This window comes from Callithrix jacchus, chromosome 22, assembly GCF_049354715.1.
Source record: "Callithrix jacchus isolate 240 chromosome 22, calJac240_pri, whole genome shotgun sequence".
NCBI classification, from domain to species: domain Eukaryota; kingdom Metazoa; phylum Chordata; class Mammalia; order Primates; family Cebidae; genus Callithrix; species Callithrix jacchus.
In genome coordinates this window covers 19,568,376-19,593,672 of record NC_133523.1, presented here as the reverse complement: position 1 = coordinate 19,593,672, position 25,297 = coordinate 19,568,376, and the positions used below count along the sequence as shown (strand labels likewise).

The window sequence follows — 25,297 nt, the reverse complement described above, 5'->3', positions numbered from 1 at the left end:
AACAACAAAACTACAACAAAAAACAATATAAAGAGGTATAATTTTTTTAACCTTAAAATAAATTAAATACTACACAATGAGTGAAACAAGAACACAGACAACTACTGAAGATGAGAAAAAATGAGGAAAACAATAAAAAATATGAAAAATATCAAAAAACAGGCTGGGCACCATGGCTCACATCTGTAATCCCAGCACTTTGAAAGGCCAAGGCAGTAGATCTCCTGAGGTCAGGATTTCCGGACAAGACTGACCAACGTGGAGAAATCTCGTCCCAACCAAAAATACAAAATTAGCCAGTGTGGTCGCACATGCCTGTAATCTCAGCTACTCAGGAGGCTGAAGCAGGAGAATCACTTGAACCCAGGAGGCAGAGGTGGCGGTGAGCCGAGATCGCGCCATCGCACTTCAGACTGGGTGACAAGGAGAGACTCTGTCTAAAAAAAAAAAAAAAGACTTTTTGCATAGCAAAAGGAACAGTCAGCAGAGTAAACAGGCAACTCACAGAGTGGGAAAAAATCTTCACATTCTAGACATCTGACAAAGAACTAATATCCAGAGTCTATAAGAAACTCAAATCAGTCCGAAACAAACGATCACATCAAAAACTGGACTAATTATATAAATATATAATTCTCAAAAGAAGATATACAAATGGCCAACAAATCTATTTTTAAAATAGTCAACAGCAGTAATGGAAATGCTAATTAAAACCACCATGCGAAACCATCTTACTCCTGCAAGAAAGGACAGGATCAAAAAGTAAAAAATTAGTAGATGTTGGCATGGATGTGGTGAACAGGGAGCACTTTTACACTGCTGATGGGAATGTAAGCTAAAAAAGTCTCTGTGCAAAACAGTGTGGAGATTCGTTAAAGAACTAAAAGTAGAACCAGTATTTCATCCAGCAATCCCACTACTGGGTTAGGGTTAGGGTTAAATCATTATTGGAAAAAGATACTTGTACATGCATAGTTATACTGGCACAATTCACAATAGCAAAATCGTGGAACCAACTCAAATGCCCATCGATCAATGAGTAGATAAAGAAACTGTGGTATACACACACACACACACACACACACACACACTCACATATATATATGCTGGAATAGTACGCAGCCATAAAATAATGAATGAACAGCATTTGCAGTGACCTGGATGAGACTGGGGACTATTACTCTCAGTAATTATCTCTGGAATAGAAAACCAAACATGGTACGTTCTGATGTGTGGGGGCTAAGCTATGAGTATGCAAAGGCATAAAAATGATACAGTGGACTTTGGGGACTTGGAGGAAAGAGTGGGAAGGGGTGAGGGATAAAAGACTACAAATATGGTGCAGTGCGTAATGCTCCACTGATGAGTGCACCAAAATCTCACAGATCACCACTAAAGAACTTACTCATGTAGGCTTGGCATGGTTGCACCTGCCTGTAATCAGCACTTTGGGAGGCTGAGGTGGACGGAACACAAGGTCAGGAGTTCAAGAACAGCCTGACCAGCATGGTGAAACCCTGCTTCTACTAAATATACAAAAATTAGCCAGGTGTGGTGCTGTGCGCGTGTAATCCGAGCTACTTGAGAGATTGAGGCAGAATTGCTTGAATGTGGGAAGTGAAGTTTGCAGTAAGCCAAGATTGCGCCACTGCACTCCAGCCTGGGTTCCAGAGAGAGACAGAGGGTGTTTGCCTTAACCTTGTGTTTAAGGTCATATGCACTACATATTTCATATATATATATATATATATAATTACGCTTAAAAATATATAGATATAAAATATATGTATAAAATATCATAGACTGGGCCTGGCGGCTCACACCTGTAATCCCAGCACGTTGGGAGGCCAAGGGAGGTAAATCGTTTGAGATCAGGAATTCGAGAAGAGCCTGGCCAACACGGCAAAAACCTGTTCTCTACTATAAATACAAAAATTAGTTGGGCATGATGGTGTGCCCACCCGCAATTCCAACTACTCGAGAAAGTGAGGCAGGATAATTGCTTGAACCCGGGAGGGAGAGGTTGCAGTGAGCTGAGATCATGCGATTGCACTCCAGTCTGGGCGACAAGAGAGAGATTTCATTTAAAATATATATGCTGCCATTGTCAAGTAATGCGGAGGCAGAAGCTCGGGTGCGTTCAAGATTTGGCTTTACCCATAACCCACTGCCATGACCAAAAACAATCATTGCTGCTGGAGATGTAATAAACATTAATACTGCTTTACAAGAGGTGCTGAAGACCGCCCTCATCCACCATGGCCTAGCACGTGGAATTCACAAACCTGTCAAAGCCTTAGACAAGTGCCAAGCCCATCTTTGTGTGCTTACATCCAACTGTAACGAGTCTATGTCTGTCAAGTTGGTGGAGGCCCTTTGTGTTGAGCACCAAATCAACCGAATTAAGGTTGATGACAACAAGAAACCAGGGGGATGGGTAAGACTTTGTAAAACTGATGGAGAGGGGAAACCTCGTAAAGGGTTAGTTGCAGTTGTGTAGTAGTTAAGGACTATCGCAAGGAGTCTCAGGCCAAGGATGATATCGGAGAGTATTTCAAGTGCAAGAAATGAAGAAATAAATCCGTGGCTCACACACACACACTATATATATATTCACAAAAATATACAGCTGAGAAAATTTCTAAACGTACTCTATCTAAGAAAGAAAAAAGTGGTCGTGTACAGTGACTCACTCCTGTAATCCTAGCACTTTGGGATGCTGAACTAGGCAGATTGCCTGAGCTCAGGAGTTCAAGACCAGCCCGGGCAACACGGCAAAACCCTGTCTCTACTAAAATACGAAAAATTAGCTGAGCATGGTGGCGTGAGCCTGCAGTCCCAGCTACTTCACAGGCTGAGGCAGGAGAATTGCTTGAACTCAGGAGGCAAAGGTTGCCCTGAGCTGAGATCGTGCCACTGCACTCCAGCCTGGGTGACAGAAAGAGACTCCATCTCCAAAAAGAGAAAGAAAAAAAAGGAAAATGAGAATTTCTCACAAATAAGACATGATTAGATGTTAATTTTTTTCTGAAACCTACCTGTTTTATGCCCTTTGTTAATATTTTCTTACCTTTCAAGTCCTAATGAAATGCAAGTTACAGTTAAATAATGAAAGGCAAAGAAAATCAACAAATTTTTTCAAGGTGACAAATCCAGGGAGTGGTCAAGCTAATTAGGAAACAGATGCATCTGATTCATTTGTCAAGTTGGGCCATCCAATCACTTGAGATATTCACCCACCCCATTCTGCTCACCTTAAATGCTCAATAACCACTCTCTCAGGAGACACTACATTATGTCCCAGGTGCATTTTACTTTGCAAGTTCTTGCACCATCTCACCTGGGCCAGGCTTTTTTTTTTTTAAATGGAGTTTTGCTGTTGTTACCCAGACTGGAATGCAACTGCACAATCTCAGCTCACCGCAACCTCCGCCTCCTGGGTTCAAGCAATTCTCCTGCCTCAGCCTCCTGAGTAGCTGGGACTACAGGCACGCACCACCACGCCCAGCTAATTTTTGTATTTTTAGTAGAGACGGGGTTTCACCTTGTTGACCAGGATGTTCTCGAGCTCTTGACCTCGTGATCCACCCGCCTCAGCCTCCCAAAGTGCTGGGATTATAGGCGTGAGCCACCGCGCCCGGCAGCCTCAGATTTTTAATAGGAGAAAATAAAAACTGTGAACCTCACAGACCAAAGCTCTTCCTATTCGTAAACCCACACACCAAGTCAGGATTCTCCCCTGAGGACCCTCCAATGATCCCTGCACAATCTGGGAGAGACTCGGCACTGAGGATGCAGAGCTGCCCAGAGAGGGCTCCAGGACAAGGCATAGTCACTACTCAGTGAAGAGACAGGATGCCCAGGATCCCTGCTGTCAGCACAGCTGCAGTCTTATGATTGAAAGGGACTATGGCTGAGCTGGGCACGGAGAATTAGGGGAGCAGATTGTGGAGCTGACTGCAGGGAGTCCTGAATCCCACCACAGCCACTTCCCACTGGTTCCAGCCAGCCCCTTCCCCTCTTTCAGGATGTCTGACTGGGCACTCTCACTATGTCTAGACTTCCAGGGATTCCTGGCATCTTAGCTGTGGATCTCCAAATACCTGCAGGTCACAGGGCCACGGAGGCTGGGCCTCTAGGGGCAGAGGACACAGAGCAGTGAAGATGAGACCTGGAGTTCAGGCTGCATCGAGAGACAAAGGCCCTGCAAAACCCGGAAGCCACCTATCCCCTCCAGCTGCGTGTCTGAACTATCCCAGCTCAGAGTCCCTTACAGGATAATGTGTAAGACCCACCCCTTTAGGTCCTGAGTGACAGATGTGATCAGCACTGGGTTGAATGAAGAGTGACAGCCTAGGCTGCAGCCTTATTAGGCAGAGCTTCCTCCCTGGGTTGCTCCAAGCCCACCCCAGAGGGTGTTTGCCTTTAACCTTGTGTATAAGGTCATATGCACTTGTAAATAACATGCTATATGGCTATTCACAAAATAAAAGAATAGAATAACCATTATTCTAAAATTTTAAATTTTATGACCTTCCTGGCTTCTGGTCCTTTGAGCAGGCAGCCTGAGATTTTAAAAAGGAGGCAATCCTTTGAAATAAAATGTGAGCCACAGGTGAGGCACAGTGCCTCACACCTGCCAGTACTTTGGGAGGCTGAGGATGGTGGGTCACCCTAGGTCAGGAATTCGAGAACAGTCTGCCAACATGATGAAACTCCCGCTTCTAAAAAATATAAAAAATTAGCTGCGCTTGGTGGCGGTCACCTGTAATCCCAGGTACATGGGAGGCTAAGGCAGGAGAATCACTTGAACCCTGGAGGCAGAGGTTGTGGTGAACCGAGATCTTTCCATTGCACTGCAGCCTAGGCAAACAGAACAAAATTCTGTCTCAAAAAAATACTGCAAATACTTATATACTTAATTAATAATTACATATTCCTTACACATTAAAATGATAATATTTGGATATATGAGGCTAATTACATTGTTACAATGAATTCAACCTGTTTCTTGTTAGTTTTTGTTTGTTTGCTTTTGAGATGGAGTTTACTCTGTAGCCAAGCTGGAGTGCAGCGGCATAATCTTGGCTCACTGCAACCTCTGCCTACCAGGTTCAAGCAATTCTCCTGCCTCAGCCTCTCCAGGAGCTAAGAATAGAGGTGTGCGCCACCATGCCAAGCTTATTTTTGTATTTTTTCAGTAGAGATGTCACCATGTTGATCAACATGGTCTCAATCTCTTGACTTCTTGATCTGCCCACCTTAGTTGCCTAAAGTCCTGGGATTACAGGCGTTAGCCATGGTGCTGGCCCCCTGTTTTCTTTTTTTTCTTCTTTTTTTTTCTTTGAGAGGGAGTCTTGCTCTGTTTGCCCAGGCTGCAGTATAGCAGTACAATCTCTGCTCACTGCAATATCTGCCTCTCGGGTTCAAGCAATTCTCCCGCCTCAGCCTCCTGAGTAGCTGGGATTACAGAGGCCTGCCACCGTGTCTGGCTAACTTTTGTATTTTTAGTAGAGACGGGGTTTCACCATGTTAGCCAGGCTGGTCTCAAACTCCTGACCTCGTAATCCACCCGCCTAGGCCTTCCAAAGTGCTGTGATTGCAGGCATGAGCCACCACACCTGGCCCCTTGTTTCATTTTAAAGTTTGGCTACTAGAAAATTCAAAATTTACATGTAGCTCACATTTTATGTCAGATGATTCCCTCCTTTTTAAAATCTCAGGCTGCCTGTTCAAAGAACCATAAGCCAACGGTAGGCCTCCGAGTCCAAGCCTGGCCATTATAACCTTGGTGACCCACACATACACCTTTGGATGGTCCCCAGAAGCCAGAAAGTTTGAGGTAACCACAAGTAATCATGTGACTATAGAAAGAAGTGAAACATTTTCCTGCCTCAACTAACTGCTTTCCCCCTGTAACATGCAATCTGCAACCATTGTTCCTGCTCAGCCTTGCAGAATTTCCTCCCTGGACATTAGGTTTCTTAAGGCAACCTCCTACTCCCGGGTTCAAGCAATTTTCTACCTCAGCCTCCTGAGTAGCTGAGATTACAGGCATATGCCACCATGCCCGGCTAATTTTCGTATTTTTTAGTAGAGATGGGGTTTCACCATCCTGGCCATGCTGACCTCGTGATCCACCTGCCCCTGCCTCCCCAAGAGCTGGGATTACAGGTGTGAGCAATGGTGCCTGGCCACGGGAAAAAAAAAAGCTGAAAATGTAAAACATTTGTTATTATATTCTTTTCATTTATGTATAGCCATATGATATACTATTTACAAATGCATATGACCTTATACACAAGGTTGAATGCAAATACGCTCTGTGGTGGGCCTAGCTCAGTTAAGGGAGGAAGCCCTGCCTGAACAGACAGCAGCCTAAGCTGTCACTCTTCAGTCCGCCATCTGATCACATCTTCTGTCACTCAGGGCCTGAGAGGGTGGGGTTTTAAACGTTATCCAATCAGCGACGCTTGGCTGTGAACAGTCCAATCAGGTAGGCAGCTGGAGTGACAGACAGCTTCCGGGATGTGGCGGGCCCTTTGTCTCTCACAGCAGCCGGAGCTCCAGGTCCGGTCTTCACTCCTCTGGTTCTCCGCTCCTAGAAACCCAGCCTCTGTGGTCCCGTCACCTGCAGGCATTGGGAGATCCACAGCTAAGATGCCGGGATCCCCTGGAAGCCTAGAAATGGTGAGAGTGCTGGGTCTCACATCTCCAGAGAGGGGAAGGGATTGGTTGGAACGGGTGGGAAGTGGTTGTGGCGGGACTCAGGCCTTCCCACAGTCAGCTCCACAATCTGTGCCTGAGTTTTCCTTGCCCAGCTCAGCCTCAGTCCCCTTCAACCATAAGGTGGTGGCTGCGCCAACAGCCGGCCCCGGATGTCCTGTCTCTTCTCTGCGCCCTGACTGTGCCCTGGCCTGAAGCACTTTCTGGGCAGCTTTGCACCCGAAGCGGCTCCTCTCCCAGACTGTGCAGAGACCACGGGAGGGTCGTCAGGGGAATCCTACTTGGCCTGCGGGTACATGAATGGGAACAGAGTTGTTCCATGGGGTTCCCAGTTCCTATCTTCTCCTATTACAAATATATGGGAGTCTCTGCAAAAATATTAAAGAATTTAATCAAAGAGTGGTTCTAGAATTGTAGAGCACCAGCTATGGTTTGTAGTTTGTGGTCTATAATAGAGGCTTGAAGGCAAGTCTTTTATAAAATGCATGATGAAGAAAACCAAATTTAGTAATTGGTTAGATACAGTTAGTGGTTTTTTTTTTTTTTTTTTTTTTTTTTTTTTGAGACTGAGTCTTGCTCCTTCACCTAGGCTGGAGTGCAGTGGCGTGATCTCGGATCACGCAATTTTTCTGCCTGGGCTTTCTGTAGGAAGCCAGCCCTACATCACCCATGGGTACCCCAAGTTAGGTGGTGATGAAGGAATGAAAATAAGATTAAGAGAAAAAGTGGGAGCATGGGGACATCACTTTATTAACTTGGAGGAAACAGCAGAGGTCCCGAGCTCTGATCATCCACACCATTTATTGATTACAATCACTATGATCTATAGGGTAGGGGTGGAGTGATGGTGGAGGGAATCAGTGAGCAGAACTGGTGTGTCATCCTAAGGATTGATAACTGTGGCAGTTTGGGAGTTTCGCAAAACGAGAACATGTGGTTATCTTTAGCTTATTATCTATGTACAGCTGATGGAATGCTGGCCTTACAAGGAGCCTACAAGTCTGGCTACATCATAGTGCTACGAAGGGGTTTTACATCCTTGAGCACAATGTTTATGGTAACAGAGCCGAGGTCACCCTGCACTGGAAGATGAGGCATGGAGAGGCCTTCCTCCTCAGAGGCCTCCTGCAGTCTTCTGCAGTTTGTTGTTCCTTGTTTATGTGTTACTCATAACCAATTTATGTAGGCACTCTGTAAGTCCTTTCTCCTTTGCTGTTTTCCCCAACAGCTTCCCAAGTGTAGTTGGGACTACAGGCATGAGCCACTGCACCTGACTAATTTTTTTTTTTTTTAGTACAGACAGGGTTTCACCACTGTAGACCAGGGTGGTCTCGAACTGCTGACCATGTGATCTGCCTGCCTCGGCCTCTCAAAGTGCTGGGATTACAGGCATAAGCCACCATGCAGGACCTGTTATTCACTTTTTTCTTTTTTTTTCTTTCTGGTGCCGTGACTAGGATACTTCGCTATTTAATAATAGCCATTCTGACTGGTGTGAGATGGTATCTCACTGTAGTTTTTTGTTTTGTTTTGTTTGCATTTCTCTAATGTGATGAGAATTTTAAAAAATATTTTTGTAGACCGGGCGCGGTGGCTCACGCCTATATTCTCAGCACTTTGGGAGGCCGAGGCGGGTGGATCACTAGGTCAAGAGATCGAAACCATCCTGGTCAACATGGTGAAACCCCATCTCTACTAAAAATACAAAACCTTAGCTGGGCATGGTGGCGCAACCTGTAGTCCCAGCTACTCGGGAGGCTGAGGAAGGAGAATTGCTTGAACCCAGGAGGCGGATGTTGTGGTGAGCCGAGATCGTGCCATTGCACTCCAGCCTGGGTAATAAGAGTGAAACTCTGTCTCAAAAAAAAAAAAAATTTTTTTGCTAGCTACATATTTGTATTTTCAAAAACATCTGTTCATGTTTTTTGCCCACTTTTTTAATACGATGGTATGTTGCTTTCTTGTAAAGTTATTTAAGTGTCTTAATTCTGAATATTAAACCTCTGTAAGAAAATAGTTTGCAACTTTAAAAAAATTTTTGTTGATTGTCTGTTTAGTCTGTTAATATTTTCCTTTACATCAGCTTTGTCAGAAATCAGATAGCTCTTTAGTTTAATTTGGTTCCATTTGTCAATTTTTGCTTTTGCTGCAATTGCTTTTGGTATCTTCATCATGAAATCTTTGCTAGTTTCTATGCTTAGAATGGTATTTTCTAGGTTATTTATCTTCCAGTTTTTTTTTTAATCATACGTTTTGCATTTAAGTCTTTAATTCATCTTGAGTTGATTTTTACATATGGTATAAGGAAGGGGACCAGTTTTAATTTTCTACATAGTTCTAACTAGTTGTTCCAGCACCATTTCTTAAGTAGGGAGTTCTTTTCACATTCTTTACATCAGCTTTGTCAGAAATCAGATAGCTGACCCACCTCAGCCTCCAAAGTGCTGGGATTACAGGCGTGAGCAATGGTGCCAGGCCCTCAACACAGAAATTTTAAAGCCCCCGCTTTGAGAATGCGGCTCTTTAAGCTTTTCAGATCTTGTGTAGTGACTGCTACAGTTATGTGAGAGGCTCCAGGTGTAAATAGAAGCTGATGACAGAATCTGTAATTGTAAACAAGCATCTTAAGACTGAAAGATCAAGGCCACAAAGTATTCAGGACCATGACCACAACTATATCTACCTTTAAATTATGATATTGGAATAGAATATTCTTGTCCTTCTTCTTACCCAAAAGCTAGAAAATCAGGATAGGTGATCCAGCTTCTGGAGCTCCACCAAGGCAGTTCCATTTTCTATTTAGAATCAGCCTGAGTTTCTCCAGCGTGGGTTATCATTCGACCATCAGCCCTAGGTTACAGGGAATCCTCTCACAACCAGCTAGCTGTCTTTAAGACATTTGAAGATGTCCAGGGCAGAATTATGTCAGGCTGACAAGAATGATTAATTCTGCTTCTGTATCAGTGTAAGAGAAAGGAGTCATCCTGTGTTGTCTTCTCCGTGATACAAGAGCTAACTTTGGTTGGTACCCAGATGAGAGTTTCTGAAGTTTCCTGGTACTTGGGTGAAAGACAAAGAGGAGGTCTGGTGACTCAAACAGATAAACTAATTGCTTCCATTACATATGGTCATTCAAAGAATAGATGAAGCAGTCATGGTCCCTACTATCCACAAACTTTTAGTCTAGACTAGCAACTGGATACATGATTGAATTAAACATCATGTGGTTGGTACAATGAATAGATGTGTGCCAAACAAACAAATAAAAAACTCGGTCCACTTTTTTTTTTAAGTATTGTTGTGATTTCTGATGTTATTATCTGAAGGGATATTTGTGGATGGAAGAGTTTTTTTTTTTTTACTTTTCTAAAAATACATATTTATCTTCTAAAATTATCCTAGAAAATGAAAACTTTAAAAGATTGATTTAAATTGCTTATTAGTACATGTTATAAAACTGACAAAGCAGTGGCAAAAAAATAGATTAAAGTTACATAAACTCTGAAATTTAAGTTTTTAGATAAGCTTAGGAAAAACAGAACTGGAAATACCCCAGAGACAACAAATTCTCCCTGCCTCAGTTCTGATCAGATTCACCCTTTTTGGAGGCCTTATTTAGGTCTGGCCCCACTCTGGAGACTTTCCTTACAAAACTGATGTATAAAGATTCAAGTTTTGGCTGGTAAACTGTGCTGACTTTCTAGAGCTGGTGCTCACAATATCCTGAAACCCAAAAACAGATACATAAGAAAAATGAAGTATACATTTCAAGATCTTAGTTTTTAAATTTTGTAGTAAAACCAATGCTTACAGAAACATTGTTTAGCAACTTGGTTTCTATTCCTGCAGATCTAGGAGTCACTCCACAAGTCACAAACAAGTAAATATAAACACAAAATTTTCTCTAAACTATATTACATTTTTTCTATGTTTATATTTCTTTATCTGTAGATCTTCATCTGTCTATATTTAGCTTTTAGTTATTTATATTGCTGCCTTCTGTTTTTCCTATAAATTTTAAGGAGCCAGCAAAGAATATGAAACTTTAGAATGGAGATTTTTTTGTCTTTTTATAAAAATCTTTTATTTTTAGGCCAGGCGTGGTGGCTCACACCTGTAATCCCAGCACTTTGGGAGGTTGAGGCTTGTGGATCACGAGATCAAGAGATCAGTACCATCCTGGCCAACATGGTGAAACCCCATCTCTATTAAAAATACTAAAATTAGCTGGGCATGATGGCACATGGCTGTAGTCCCAGCTACTCGAGAGGCTGAGGCAGGAGAATCACCTGAACCCAGGAAGTGGAGGTTGCAGTGAGCCAAGATCATGCCATTGCACTCCAGCCTGGGGACAGAGTGAGACGCCATCTTAAACAAACAAAAACCTTTTCTTTTTTTTTTTTTTTTTTTTTTGAGACGGAGTTACCCAGGCTGGAGTGCAATGGCACGATCTCGGCTCACCGCAACCTCCGCCTCCTGGGTTCAGGCAATTCTCCTGCCTCAGCCTCCTGAGTAGCTGGGATTACAGGCACGCGTCACCATGCCCAGCTAATTTTTTGTATTTTTAGTAGAGACGGGGTTTCACCATGTTGACCAGGATGGTCTCGATCTCTTGACCTTGTGATCCACCCGCCTCGGCCTCCCAAAGTGCTGGGATTACAGGCTTGAGCCACCATGCCCGGCCTCCTTTTCATTTTTATTACTCAAAAAAGTTTCATTTTTTATTTAGCTTTCTGACTCTGTTCTTGCACCTTCAACACCTTCATGATGATTTTCTGCTCCTCAGTAAGGAAAGCATGCTTGATCCTGTCACAAACACATTTAGCACACATGGAACCACCATAGGCTCTGCTGACATGTTTCTTTGTTTTGGACAATCTCATAAGAACTTTTGGTCTTATGGCATGAACCCCTCGAAGTCTGCCGGGGCATGCACCACATTCAAATTTTGGTGCTTTGGTTGGTATAAAGGTAAACAATTCTTTTACCGGGGTTCAGGACAGCCTAGTTTCGTTAGAGGCTGTATTGTAGGGAAGCCTGCATTGGTATGTGAAATGCTGGACCATTTTGAGTACCTGTAGATAACGTCTCCTAAAGAGTGAATGTAGCTTGTCTTTATTTGTACCAGAATTATTTGTGGTGTGAAAAGAGTGTAAGGGACTCTGTGCTGTGCCTGCTTTCTCTAACTAATGCTAACACCTCACCCAGGGGGAGCACATCAGCATTGACAGGGGAATTCTTTGAAACAGCCATCCATGGACCCTTTACAAACCTCCAGAATCACATTACATAGAGTGGGACCAACATTACTAAGTGATTTTTGAGCTCATTAAAGTTTGAGAGGCAATGCTTAGCTAAGTGGTTATCAGCCCAGGCTTCTCATTAGGATTACGTGGCCAATTTGCAGAAATCTCTTTACTTGTACCTTTCCATGGGTTGTTTATTTTTCTAGGTGAAAGTATTTATGTTGTTTTAATTGTGTTTCATGTGACTCTGAGGTGAGACCAGAATTAAGTATGAAGGGTTCAAGATACATTCATGAGAGTGAAGTTTCACCTTTACATTTGGTCACAGGATCTATTCTGTTTGGTTTTGATAGGGAGAGGTCAGTGTGACCTGTATTTCCATTACTGTAGCAGAACTTGCTGGTATTTTTGGCAGGCGTGGATTCCTGAAGACAGAAATAGAGACACCTATTTTTATATTAATGGAGCAGCTCGTTCCTGAAAGTCTTCTGTTATATAGAACAGAAATGGGTGGGCTTTTCTGCAGGTCTTAGTTCTTTTATCTGTGGGTATGAGGCTAGCAGGTAAACAAGCGGTGCTGTCACTTTAAAGGAATGTTCTGAGGATCCTGGTGTATCTACTCCAGAGAACATCATCTGAAAAAGAATTTGCAAAAATGGTGAAAGAGAAAGAATTGTTTTTTTTTGTTTGTTTGTTTTAGCTAAACGTGTCAGATGAAGAGCTGTGTACACTCTGCATCCTGGAGTGCCAAGCGTTTAGTTGCCACAAACCTTTACTTCTCTACTTGTGTTTCTTTTGTTCTAATGAATTGTTTTAACTAATTTTAAAAATTCCATTGACAGTCAAGGGTGTTTGCTAAATATTTATCTCCTTAATCACAGAGCCATCTCTGCACTTTCTAAATCATGGCTTTTTATATGCCATGCAGAATTCTCATCATGCATTTATTATCTGCAGTATTAAAAATGTTTCCTTTGTTGCTGTTGAACATGGGAAGATGTGTGTACTCGAGATTCCTATTGGGGGAAAGCTGGGGTCCTTAGTAAAGATGGACAACATGTAATGTTGAGGTTTCATTCATTAGCTCTATGTGGAAGAGGATTAAGAAAATGCTTATTTAGACAGGATGGCATTTATTACCCTGAAAGTGTAATAACCTAACCTGGGTTAGCCTAACTGACTCCATCTTAGCTGCAAACCTGACAAGCTCTCTCAAGCCTCTCCCTCTCTGCCAAGGCCCCTCAGGTGCATTACTGGGTCACATGCTGCACTCAGAGCTTTGAAGGGTTAAAAGTGGTTCACAGCACCTGTAACCATTGTAACCACACCTTGCTTCCCAAGTCTGTCTGCTATTGTGAATCCCTTCCTTGGTAATTGACTGTATGGAAAGTTCCCCCTGCTATCCCCCTGAGTGATTGTATGGAAATACCCTTAGCAACCAACAATCCTGGGAACCTCCTGTCCCCTGGTTACCTGCTTCTTATCTAACTTGCTAGTTCTGCTTCAGTAAAATTCTGCCTCAGCTAGGCTCCCACTCCCCTTCCTAAATCAAGGTATAAAAGATAATCAAGCCCCTTCCTTGGGGCCAGGAGAACTTTGAGCATTAGCCGAGGTCTGGCTAATACAGCTAATAAAAAGGACTCTTAATTTGGAACTCAGTGAATGGTGCATTCCTTCTAACTCGCTCGGTTATTACAAAAGCTCTGAAACAAAAATTATTGGGAGATACCTGCTCTCTAGGGTGATAAAGACTACTTTAAATTGTTATTAAAAATTACAGAACATAGAAGATATCTGCATCTTGAATGCTGCATAAAACTGATTTTTCTGTATGGTTAAATTCAGACTATAATTTTCTTTTTGAGGGGCAATATCTCAGCAGTGATGCTTTCTTCACCGTACATCAGCACATCATAAAACACTGTCCTGTGCCCGCAATAACCTTGGTTTGTATCTGAGTCATAGCACCAAAAAAAAAAAATGTCCTAGTGCAGTTGGTTTTAAAATTTACTTAGTTGCCGGGCGTGGTGGCTCACGCCTATAATCTCAGCACTTTGGGAGGCTGAGGTGGGTGGATCACAAGGTCAAGAGATTGAGACCATACTGGCCAACATGGTGAAACCCTGTCTCTACTAAAAACTACAAAAAATTAGCTGGGCATGGTGACACATGCCTGTAGTCCCAGCTACTCGGGAGGCTGAGGCAGGAGAATTGCTTGAACCCAGGAGGCAGAGGTTGCAGTGAGCTGAGATTGTGCCACTGCACTCCAGCCTGACACCTGGTGACAGAGCCAGACTCTGTCTCAAAAAAAAGAAAAAATAAAATAAAATTTACTTAAAGAGCTCTCTAAAATATATATCTCACTATAGAGTTACTTGTATTTCTCCTCATTATTAAGTTTATTTATGTAGCTAAAAAAGAGCTGCGCATAAACCATCACATTTAATCTGGCAGCTGTCTTCTTTCTTTTCTTTTCTTTCTTTCTTTCTTTCTTTCTTTTCTTTCTTTCTTTCTTTTCTTTCTTTTTTTTTTTTCCCCCCATATCTCTGTCTTTGGAGAATGAAGTCTCCCTGTTTACAGGTCAGAATAACTGGGTAAAACACAGGATGTTTGTTTCCACTTACTGGATGTTTGGGAAATTACTCTTTTTGTGCCAAACACATTGGCGTTACTAGTGAGCTTGTTAGAAATTCAGAAATTTATATACAATTGAATAAAAGAGTTTAGGAACTGGAAAAGAAAAAAAGAAATTCAGAAACTTGGACTTTATTTTAGACCTTCTGAAAAAAAAATCTGCACAAGATCTCTAGTTTAATTTACACATTAAAATGTAAGAGGTGCCTTTTTTTTTTTTTTTTTTTTTTTTTTTGAGATTGAGTCTTGCTCTGTCGCCCAGGCTGGAGTGCAGTAGCACAATCTTGGCTCACTGCTGCCTGAGTAGCTGGGACTATAGATGCCTGCCACCATGCCTGCTAATTTTTTGTTATTTTTAGTAGAGACAGGGTTTCACCATGCTGACCAGGCTGGACTCAAACTCCTGACCTTGTGATCTGCCCGCCTTGGCCCCCAAAGTGCTGGGATTACAGGTCTGAGCCACCTCACCCTGCCATAAAAGGTGCCTTCTAATTCAACATGTTTTTTGTCTTTGTGATGCAAATATAACACTAAAAATGTACATGTTTGTGCTTATGCCTTTAGTTTTATACTTTATTATTCATAAAAGTATTATATATACTGGTGTTGTGGATCTTATACCATTCTCTTCTCAGAGTTAGAGAATAAATTAGATAATGTTTCTGTGTTAAAAATGGTTGGATAATTTTAGTCATTTCTGTAAGTCAGAACCAATTTTCTTTATTCTCTCATTTAACCTTAACTTAATAAATTCCACCCATGAACACTTGTAAATGTGTATGTGTGTATGTGTGTGTGTGTTTTTCAGGGGTCGTTGACATTTAGGGATGTGGCCATAGAATTCTCTCTGGAGGAGTGGCAATGCCTGGACACTGCTCAGCAAGATTTGTATAGAAAAGTGATGTTAGAGAACTATGCAAACCTGGCTTTCTTAGGTGAGAATAACTTTAATACACAATTCCTTATATATCCTAAAGGTTTCATTTCTCTGTTTTTCTAAAATAATTTTTGATAATTTATGCTTTCCATAAATGAATTTCTTATTCCTGTTTTCAAACAATCTTGAGGAATTGTCCATGTAGAAACAACTTAAATGTTTTATTTTGGCCTGAACTTTTTTTTTTTTTTTTTTGAGACAGAGTTTTGCTGTTGTTACCCAGACTGGAATGCAATGGCACGATCTCGGCTTATTGCAACCTCCACCTCCTGGGTTCAGGCAATTCTCCTGCCTCAGCATCCTGAGTAGCTGGGGATTATAGGCACGTGCCACTATGCCCAGCTAATTTTTTGTATTTTTAGTAGAGACGGGGTTTCACCTCGTTGACCAGGATGGTCTTGATCTCTTGACCTCATGATCCACCCACCTCGGCCTCCCAAAGTGCTGGGATTAGAGGCATGAGCCACCGTGCCCGGCCTGGCCTGAACTTTTTACATTCCTGAGTTAGTCCGTATCCTTCACTCTAGAGTAGTGGCAATTTCAGAAATTTAGTGGTATAAAATATTGTTGCCCCTATGTAAAATTCTACTTTCCACCACTAATTTTTGACTCATGAGTACCAGGTAGTAAAATTAAGAACCTACTAATTTAAAATATTTTCTAAATGTTAAGAATTTTCTGTCATTAATAGTATTTTGGGATTAATTTTCTAGACTATTCTATGACATCCTCTTTACTAAGCATGATACTAGATTGATAATTTGAGCATATGAGTAAGATTCATGTAATTTATTTTTAATAAAGCAGGTATTGCTGTCTCTAAGGCAGATTTGATCACCTGTCTGCAGCAAGAAAAAGATCCCTGGAATGTGAAGAGACACAGTATGGCAGCCACACCCCCAGGTAGGTGAGAGTGAATAAAACAGTTGACATAGTTGAAAGGTTGGAAGATTAAAAAAAAGAACAGAAAATCCAGTCCCTACAGTGTGATTTGGGAAGCTGTGTTCCAAAGCAAATAGTTTCTGGGAAGCCTGAGGTGTTTGTTTGTTTTCTTGTTGTTTTCTCACATAGGGCCATCTTCTCTCTTATGCTTTCAAATTCTCAAAGGAGTCTACTTTTCCTTCATTGATCTTCCTTCAAGTTTACAGTGAGAGCCAAAGTCCTCTTCATGGCATATGAGTTCTCTTTTTGCATCATGTATAAAATGTGTGTGAGTAGTGATCTCTGTTCTATTGGCTTTTTTTTTTGTTTTTTTATTTGCTTGTTTGTTTGTTTTTTGACATGGAGTCTTGCTTTGTCACCCAGGCTGGAGTGCAGTGGTGTGATCTCAGCTCACCGTTAACTTTGCCTCCCAGGTTCAAGTGATTCTCCTGCCTCAGCCTCCCAAGTAGCTGGGATTACAGGCATGTGCCATGATGCCCAGCTAATTTTGTATTTTAATAGACAAGGTTTCTCCATGTTGGTCAGGTCATTCTCAAACTCCTGACCTCAGATGATCCATCACTTTTTTTTTTGAATTAGAGTTTCACTCTTGTTGCCCAGGCTAACCTTCTGCCTCCCAAGTTCAAGCAATTCTTCTGCCTCAGCTTCCCAAGTACCTGTGATTACAGGCACCCAACATCATACCCAGCTAATTTTTTTGTATTTTTACTGGAGACAGGGTTTCACCATGTTGGCCAGGCTGGTCTCAAACTCCTAACCTCAGGTGATCTACCTGTCTTGGACTCCCAAAGTGTGAGGCTTACAGACATGAGCCACTGCGCCTGGCCACTCATTTCTTTTTAGTGCTAATTTATTAAAAGTTTCTCATCAGAATATTTTAAGTACACTGCATACTCTCTAAAATTTTACTGCCACATAGTACATGCCAATGATTCAAAATACCTGCCTTTCATGAGTACACAGTTACAGTCAAATGCTGTAGTTAGACATATTGTTTAACGGTACATTAATGTTGCATACCAGATATTATGAGTACATATGTGTTTTATTGTTGCGCAGTTTCATATTAGTGGTTTTTTTAGTGTAGGTTTCTTAACATTGGCTTATTGTGTTTCTTGTTTTTTCTTATGTGTTTTAATTTTAGTCAATTTGCAATCCTGTTTCTACACTTTAAGTCAATGTGAGGTTTAATTAAAAGATAAATCAGCTATATGTCTATCACAGTCATATTATATAAGTGTGTTAATCTATAAATACGATCTCAATATTGGTTATGGCTTGTCTTGTATATATTTTTTCTTGGGTGATTTTCAGTGGTTTTGTCTTGTATAAGCAAGTAGTCATGGAAATATTTCCACCATTTCTTATTTTCACTGAATATATATATTTTCATTGAATATGTATTTCCTTTGTGTAAGATAAACACTTCTGTGATTTCAAGGTAATGTTTAAAAAGATTTATAATTCTATATTTTTCCCAGTTTTTCCTTTAGAAAATTAATTGTTGTTAAGAACACATAACATTTAAAATTTCATATCTTAAATCTATTTAAGTATACATTTCAGGGCCAGACATGTGGGTGGCTCACATCTGTAGTTTCAGAAATTTTAGAGGCCAAGACAGGAAGATCACTTGAGCCCAAAGTTTAAGACCAGCTTGGGCAACATATGAAGATTTCTTCTTTATAATTTTTTTTTTTTTAAATAGACAGGCATTGTGGTGTGCACCTGTGGTTCCAGCTACTTGGGAGATTGAGAGGGGAGGATTACTTAAGCCTAGAAGTTTGAGGCTGAAGTGAGCCTTAATTGTTCCACGTCACTTCAGCTCGGGTGACAGAGTGAGACTCTGTCTCAAAAAGAAGGTTTAAATTTCAGGCATGTTAAATATATTCACATTGTTATGCAAAAGACTTCTAAAAATTTTACGTCTTGTGAAACTAAAACCCAGTATCCATTAAGCAACAACAATCCATTTGCTCTCTCCCCAGCCCTTTACAAACACTCTTCTAGTGTCTGTTTTTTTTTTTTTTTTTTTTTTTTTTTTTTTTTTGAGACCGAGTTTCGCTCTTATTACCTACCCAGGCTGGAGTGCAATGGCGCGATCTCGGCTCACCGCAGCCTCCGCCTCCTGGGTTCAGGCAATTCTCCTGTCTCAGCCTCCTGAGTAGCTGGGATTACAGGCACGTGCCACCATGCCCAGCTAATTTTTTGTATCATTAGTAGAGACGGGGTTTCACCATGTTGACCAGAATGGTCTCGATCTCTTGACCTCGTGATCCACCCGCCTCGGCCTCCCAAAGTGCTGGGATTACAGGCTTGAGCCACCGCGCCCGGCCAGTGTCTGTTTTTATAAGTGTGATTACCTAAGATATCTAAGTGAGATCATACAGTATTGATCACTTTGTTGCTGGCTTATATAGGTGACATAATATTTGCAAAGTTTATATTAAAATATGACAAGATTTTAATACTGAATATTCCATTGTATGTATATGTTACATTTTTGATGTGTTTATAAATCAAGAGACATCTGAATTGCTTCAGCCTTTTGGCTTTTGTGAATATGAGTACAATAAATATGCATGTTTAAATGTCTTCCAGGTCTTGCACTGCATATTTGGACTATAGATTAATAAATGGCTGTATTTGATGATAACTCCATCTTAATTATTTGAGAAACATAACATTTTAATATAATGGCTGCATCTTTGTTTTTGTTTTTTTGAGATGGAGTTTCGCTCGTTACCCAGGCTGGAGTGCAATGGTGCGATCTCGGCTCACTGCAACCTCCGCCTACTGGGTTCAGGCAATTCTCCTGCCTCAGCCTCCCGAGTAGCTGGGACTATAGGCACGCGCCACCGTGCCCAGCTAATTTTTTGTATTTTTAGTAGAGATGGGTTTTCATCATGTTGACCAGGATGGTCTCGATCTCTTGACCTCGTGATCCACCAGCCTCGGCCTCCCAAAGTGCTGGGATTACAGGCGTGAGCCACCGCACCCGGCCTGTATATTTTTTTTTTTTAAGATGGAGTCTCACTGTTTTGCCCAGGCAGGAATGCAGTGATGTGATCTCAGCTCACTGCAACCTCTACCTCTCAGGTTTAAGCAATTCTTCTGTCTCAGCCATCAAGGTAGTTAGGACTATAGTTGGGCACCTTCACACCTGGCTAATTTTTGTATCGTTAGGTAGAGATGGGATTTCACCATGTTGGACAGGCTGGTTTCGAACTCCTGATCTTGCGATCTGCCTGTCTTGGCCTCCCAAAGTGCTGGGATTACAGGCGGGAAATACCATGCCCCGCCTATTTGTGTATTTTTTTTGATAAAATATTGTTCAATGCATTCCTCATTTCTAAATCAATTTATTTAGCTTTATTGTTCAGTTTAAAAAGGTGATATATTCTTAATATTAACTCCTATCATATGTGATTTGCAAATATTTTCACCTATTTCCTAGAAGGCATTTTCACTCAATTGAATATATATATATATTTTAATGTGCAGAAATTTTGGAGTATAGTGTAGTTACATTTTTCTGTTGTTTCCTTTGTTCTTCATGCACTGAACGTCACTATCTAAGCAAATGTTGCCTAGAGGCTGGGTGCAGTGGCTCACGCATGTAATCCCAGCACTTCTGGAGGCTAAAGCGGGTGGATCACCTGAGTTTAGGAGTTTGAGACCTGTCTGGCCAACATGGGAAAACCCTGCCTCTACAAAAATTATAGAAATTAGCCGGGCATGGTGGTGGGTGCCTGTAATCCCAGCTACTTAGGAGGTGAGGCAGGGGAATCACTTAAACCTGGAAGGTGGAGGTTGCAGTGAGCCAAGGATCACGACACTGGACTAGAGCCGGGGTGACAGAGCAAAACCCTGTCTCAAAAAAAGAAAAAGAAAATGGTGCCTAGACCCATAACTTGTCTTTTTAAAATATTTTTTCTAAGATGCTTTTTTTAATGTCTAAGTATTTTTTAAATTATTTGTATTTGGTTCAAGGAAACAATCCAACTTTATTAATGTTGATTTCAGTTTTCCACATGTTTTGAAAAAATATATTTTCTCCATTATGTGCTCATGACAACTTAGGAAAGATCATGTAATCATATACAGAAGGCTTCATTTCTGGGTTCTCTATTCTGTTCTTTCATCCTTTTATCTTCATTTGTATCAGTATCACACTGTTTTGGTTACTATAGATTTTAATATGTTTTAAAATCAAAGTATAATGTCTCTGTTCTTTTTCATGGATGTTTTGCTAGGTATCATTTACAATAAAATTTTAAAACATTTAACAATATTTCTGTAATAAAACTGTGGTATTGTAACTTTTTTTTCTAGACCGAGTTTTGTTCTTTTGCCGAGGTTGGAGAGCAGTGGTGTGACCTTGGCTCACTGCAACCTTCACCTTCTGGTTTCAAGTGATTCTCCTCCCTCAGCCTCCCAAGTAGCTGGAATTACAGGTGCCTGCCACCACACTTGGCTAATTTTTGTATCAGTAAAGATAGGGTTTCACGGTTTTAACCAGGCTAGTCTAAACTCCTGACCTCATGATCTGTCCTCCTCAGCCTCCAATGTGCTGGGATTACAGATGGGAGCCACTGCATTTGGCACTATTGTGATTTTTATAGATGATATTTAAGTTGTTCACCACTGTAGGTTGTGCTGACATTTTAACACAATTAAATTTTTTGACCCTTTAGCAAGAATATGATGAAGCGTGTGTTTCAGTTTTCTTTCTTTTTTTAAGAGACAGGGTTTTTCTATATTGCCAGGCTAATTTCAATCTCCTGGGCTCAAGCATTTCTCCTGCCTCAGCCTCCCAAAATGCCAGTATTACAGGTGTGAGCCATTGCACTCAGCCTGTGTGTTTTATTTTTATTTATTCTTGAATTTGCCAGTTTTGCTTTTAATTCCTAGTTTTATTCAGGTTTGGTAAGAAAACATACAGTGTATGATTTTGGTGTTAAATGTATTTGTTGTTATCATTTGTAGACAGCATCAAATTTGTCTGATCCTGTCTCAAAATTATGCCAGTATACTCCCTGGGTGGAGTATACTGTCATACATAATTTTTGCTCACTGCAACCTTAGCCTCCTTGATTTAATGATCTTTTTACCTAAGCCTCCGAGGTAGCTGAGACTAGAGACATGCACACCCATGCCTGGCTAATTTATTATTTGTAGGGACAGGGTCTCACTATGTTATCCAGGCTGGTCTCAAACTTCTTGTGCCAAGTGATTCCGTCACTTTCATCTTCCAAATTGTTATGATTATAGGTATTAGCCACTATCCTCAGCTGGTATTCTATTTTATTATTATATTTTTTATTTTTGAGAAGGAGTTTCGTTCTTGTTGTCCAGGCTGGAATATAATGGCATGATCTCAGCTCACCGCAACATTTGCCTTCCAGGTTCAAGTGATTCTCCTGCCTAAGCCTCCCAAGTAGTTGAGATTACAGGCCCACGCCACCATGCCCAACTGATTTTGTATTTTTAGTACAGGGTTTCTCCGTGTTGGTCAGGTTGATCACGAACTCCTGCCTTGGCCTTCCAAGTGCTGGGATTATAGGCATGAGCCACTGCACCTGGCTCTCAGCTGGTATTCTTCAATAAAACTTGCTATATTTCCTAACAGAATACATCAGGTGCAACTAGGAATATTGTGTATTCTTTGACCTTTGACTGGAAAGTTTTCTACATGTCTGTTAAGTTGGTCTAAAAAAAAAAAAAACTAGTTGGTCTATGGTATGGTTTGGATATCCATATTCTACAAACCTGATGCTATAATGTAATCCTAAGTGTTGGATGTGGAACCTGCTGGGAAGTGTTTAGGTCATGGAGGCAAGTTCCGCATAAATGCCTTGGCACCATCTTTTTGGTAATCAGAAAGTTTTCACTCCATTAATTCAAATGAGAACTGGTTCATTAAAAGAAACTGGCTTCTTCACCTCACACTTGCTGTAATCCCAGCACTTTAGGAGGCCGAGGTGGGTGGATCATGATGTCAGGAGTTTGAGATCAGCCTGGCCAACATGGTGAAACCTCATCTCTACTGAAAATACAAAAAATAAGCCGACGTGGGGGCATGCACCTGTGTAATTCCACTTTCTCAAGAGGCTGAGGCAGGACAATTGCTTGAACCCTTGCAGGAGGCAGAGGTTGTGGTGACCTGAGATTGCACCATTACACTCCAGCCTAGGTGATAGGACAAGACTTCATTTAAAAATAAAACAGACAGCCAAGCGCAGTGGCTCACACCTGTAATTCCAGCACTTTGGGAGGCCGAGGTGGGTGGATCACGAGGTCAAGAGATTGAGACCATCCTGGTCAACATGGCGAAACCCCGTCTCTACTAAAAATACAAAAAATAAGCTGGGCACGGTGGCGCGTGCCTGTAATCCCAGCTACTCATGAGTCTGAGGCAGGAGAATTGCCTGAACCCAGGAGGCGGAGGTTGCAGTGAGCCGAGATTGTGCCATTGCACTCCAGCCCGGGTAACAAGAGTGAAACTCCATCTCAAAAAAAAATAAAAATAAAAAAATAAAACAGCCAAAGTGCTGGGATTACAGGTGTGAGGTCACCACAAGAGTGATCATGTTTCTCCAGTATTACCTCAATGAGGAGAGAGATCAGGTCTATATGCTGAAGAAATTTGACCTGATGTGACAACAGACCTGCTTCCATCCTACTTGGTTCTCCCCAGATGATAAATACTCCCAACACCAAATTACCATCAAAAAATGCTTCAAGATGCTCATGACCCAGCAACTGCACCCTGTCCTCTGAAAGTCCCTTAAATTTAGGTCTCTTCTGCTGCCTCTTACCCCTCAGAGACTCCATAACCAAACTCTTCAACCCGTGAGCCCAGATGCGTTTTACCAGCCATACTCTTTGGCATCTAGTCTTATCATGGCAATTGATGATGCTTGTATGAGCCTGGCATCACCTGTAAAGGAAGCATGTTTGACTTTTTTACTCATATTTTAAATTACTGCAAGATTATTAAAGATAAAATGATTTGAAAGAAAAAAATTAAAAATAAAACAAAAACCTCACTGTGGCAACCAGGCTGGTTTGCAGTGGAATAATCATGGCTCACTGCAGCGTCAACCTCCCAAACTCACATGATCTCATTTCAGTTTCTTGAGTATCTGGGTTACAAATGTATCATCATGGGCCAGGTGCATTGGCTCAGGCCTGTAACCCTAGTAGTTTGGGAGACTAAGGTAGGCGGATAACCCTGAGGTCAGACATTCAAGACCAGCCTAGCCACATGGTGCGACGACTCTACTGAAAATACAAAAATTAGCCAGGTGTAGTGGTATATGCCTGTAATCCCAGCTACTCGGGAGGATGAGGCAGGAGAACAGGAGGCAGAGGTTGTAGTGAGCCGAGATCATACCAATGCACTCCAGCCTGAGTGACCAGAATGAGACAGGCTGTAAGTCAAAAAAAAAAAAAAAGTGTTAGCAGGCCCAATGAGTTGTTTTGTTATTTTTTTGTAGAGACAGGGTTTTGCCATGTTGTCCAGTCTGGTCTTAAACTCCTGAGTTAAACTCCTGAGGTCAAGCTACCCTTGACCTCCCAAAGTTTTGAGATTACATTTTTTGTATTAAGTAGTTTAATTAACATTTTTAAAAATGGTTGCTTAAAGAAATGAAATTAGGCCAGGCACGGTGGCTCACACCTGTAATCTCAGCACTTTGGGAGGCCGAGGCGGGTGGATCACGAGGTCAAGAGATCGAGACCATCCTGGTCAACATGGTGAAACCCCATCTCTACTAAAAATACAAAAATTAGCTGGGCATGGTGGTGCGTGCCTGTAATCCCAGCTACTCAGGAGGCTGAGGCAGGAGAATTGCCTGAACCCAGGAGGCAGAGGTTGCGGTGAGCCGAGATTGTGCCATTGCACTCCAGTCTGGGTAACAACAGCGAAACTCCGTCTCAAAAAAAAGAAATGAAATTACTATTATGAGTATTGATATTATTGTTTTAAAAATTCTATCTTATTTTACATTCTGGGATATATATGCAGGACATGCAGACTTTTTATAGGTAGACGTGTGCCATGGTGGTTTACTGCACCTATCAACCCATCACCTAGGTATTAAGCCCTGCATGCATTAGCTAATTATCCTGATGCTCTCTCCCTCTTTCCCAATAGGCCCCAGTGTGTGTTGCTCCCCTTCATATGTCCATTTGTTCTTACTGTTCAGCTTCTACTGACAAGTGAGAACATTTTATGTTTGGTTTTCTGTTCTTACATTAGTTTGCTAAAAATAATGGTTTACAGCTTTATCCATACCCTGAAAGTACATGAGCTTTATTTTTTTTATGGCTGCATAGTATCCTATGGTATATATATTCCACATTTTCTTTTCTAGTCTGTCATTGATGAGCATTTGGATTAATTCCATGTCTTTGCTATCATGAATAGTGCTTACTGAACATACACATCCATGTATCTTTTTAATGGAATTATTTATTTTTGGGTTTATACCTAGTAATGAGATTGCTGGGTCAAATGGCATGTCTGGTTTTAGGTCTTTGAGGAACTGTCATAGTGTCTTCACATTTCCACAAACAGTGTAATAGCATTTGTGTGTCTCCACAGCATCCCCAGCATCTGTTGTTCTTGGTTTTTAATAGTCACCATTCTGACTGGTGTGAGATGGTATCTCATTCTTTTTTTTTAAAAAAAAAAAAAGACATTTATTCAGTGTCACGATCAGACTATTACATTTAGCAATCAACAGCATGGGTGCAAAAAAAAAAAAAGAAAAAGAAAATATCTACATTAAAACCCTTTATTGGA

The 25,297-nt window shown here is 41.3% G+C and overlaps 1 protein-coding gene and 3 pseudogenes across 1 annotated transcript in view; 3 read left to right on the top strand and 1 right to left on the bottom strand.

Annotated features, from left to right (window-relative positions):
* Positions 1-2,176: 2,176 nt before the first annotated feature.
* Positions 2,177-5,027, top strand: LOC108589448 (small ribosomal subunit protein eS12 pseudogene; annotated as a pseudogene).
* Positions 5,028-6,544: 1,517 nt separating this feature from the next.
* LOC100409352 (uncharacterized) overlaps positions 6,545-25,297 on the top strand; it is a 65,132-nt gene continuing 46,379 nt past the window's right edge. Inside the window, 3 exon segments of the mRNA XM_078359597.1 lie at positions 6,545-6,690; positions 15,415-15,541; positions 16,351-16,446. Coding sequence (XP_078215723.1) covers positions 6,661-6,690; positions 15,415-15,541; positions 16,351-16,446 — 253 coding nt within the window. The 5' untranslated portion in view covers positions 6,545-6,660.
* Positions 11,448-11,917, bottom strand: LOC118150191 (large ribosomal subunit protein eL34 pseudogene; annotated as a pseudogene).
* LOC128930472 (H/ACA ribonucleoprotein complex subunit 3 pseudogene) lies at positions 21,021-24,185 on the top strand (annotated as a pseudogene).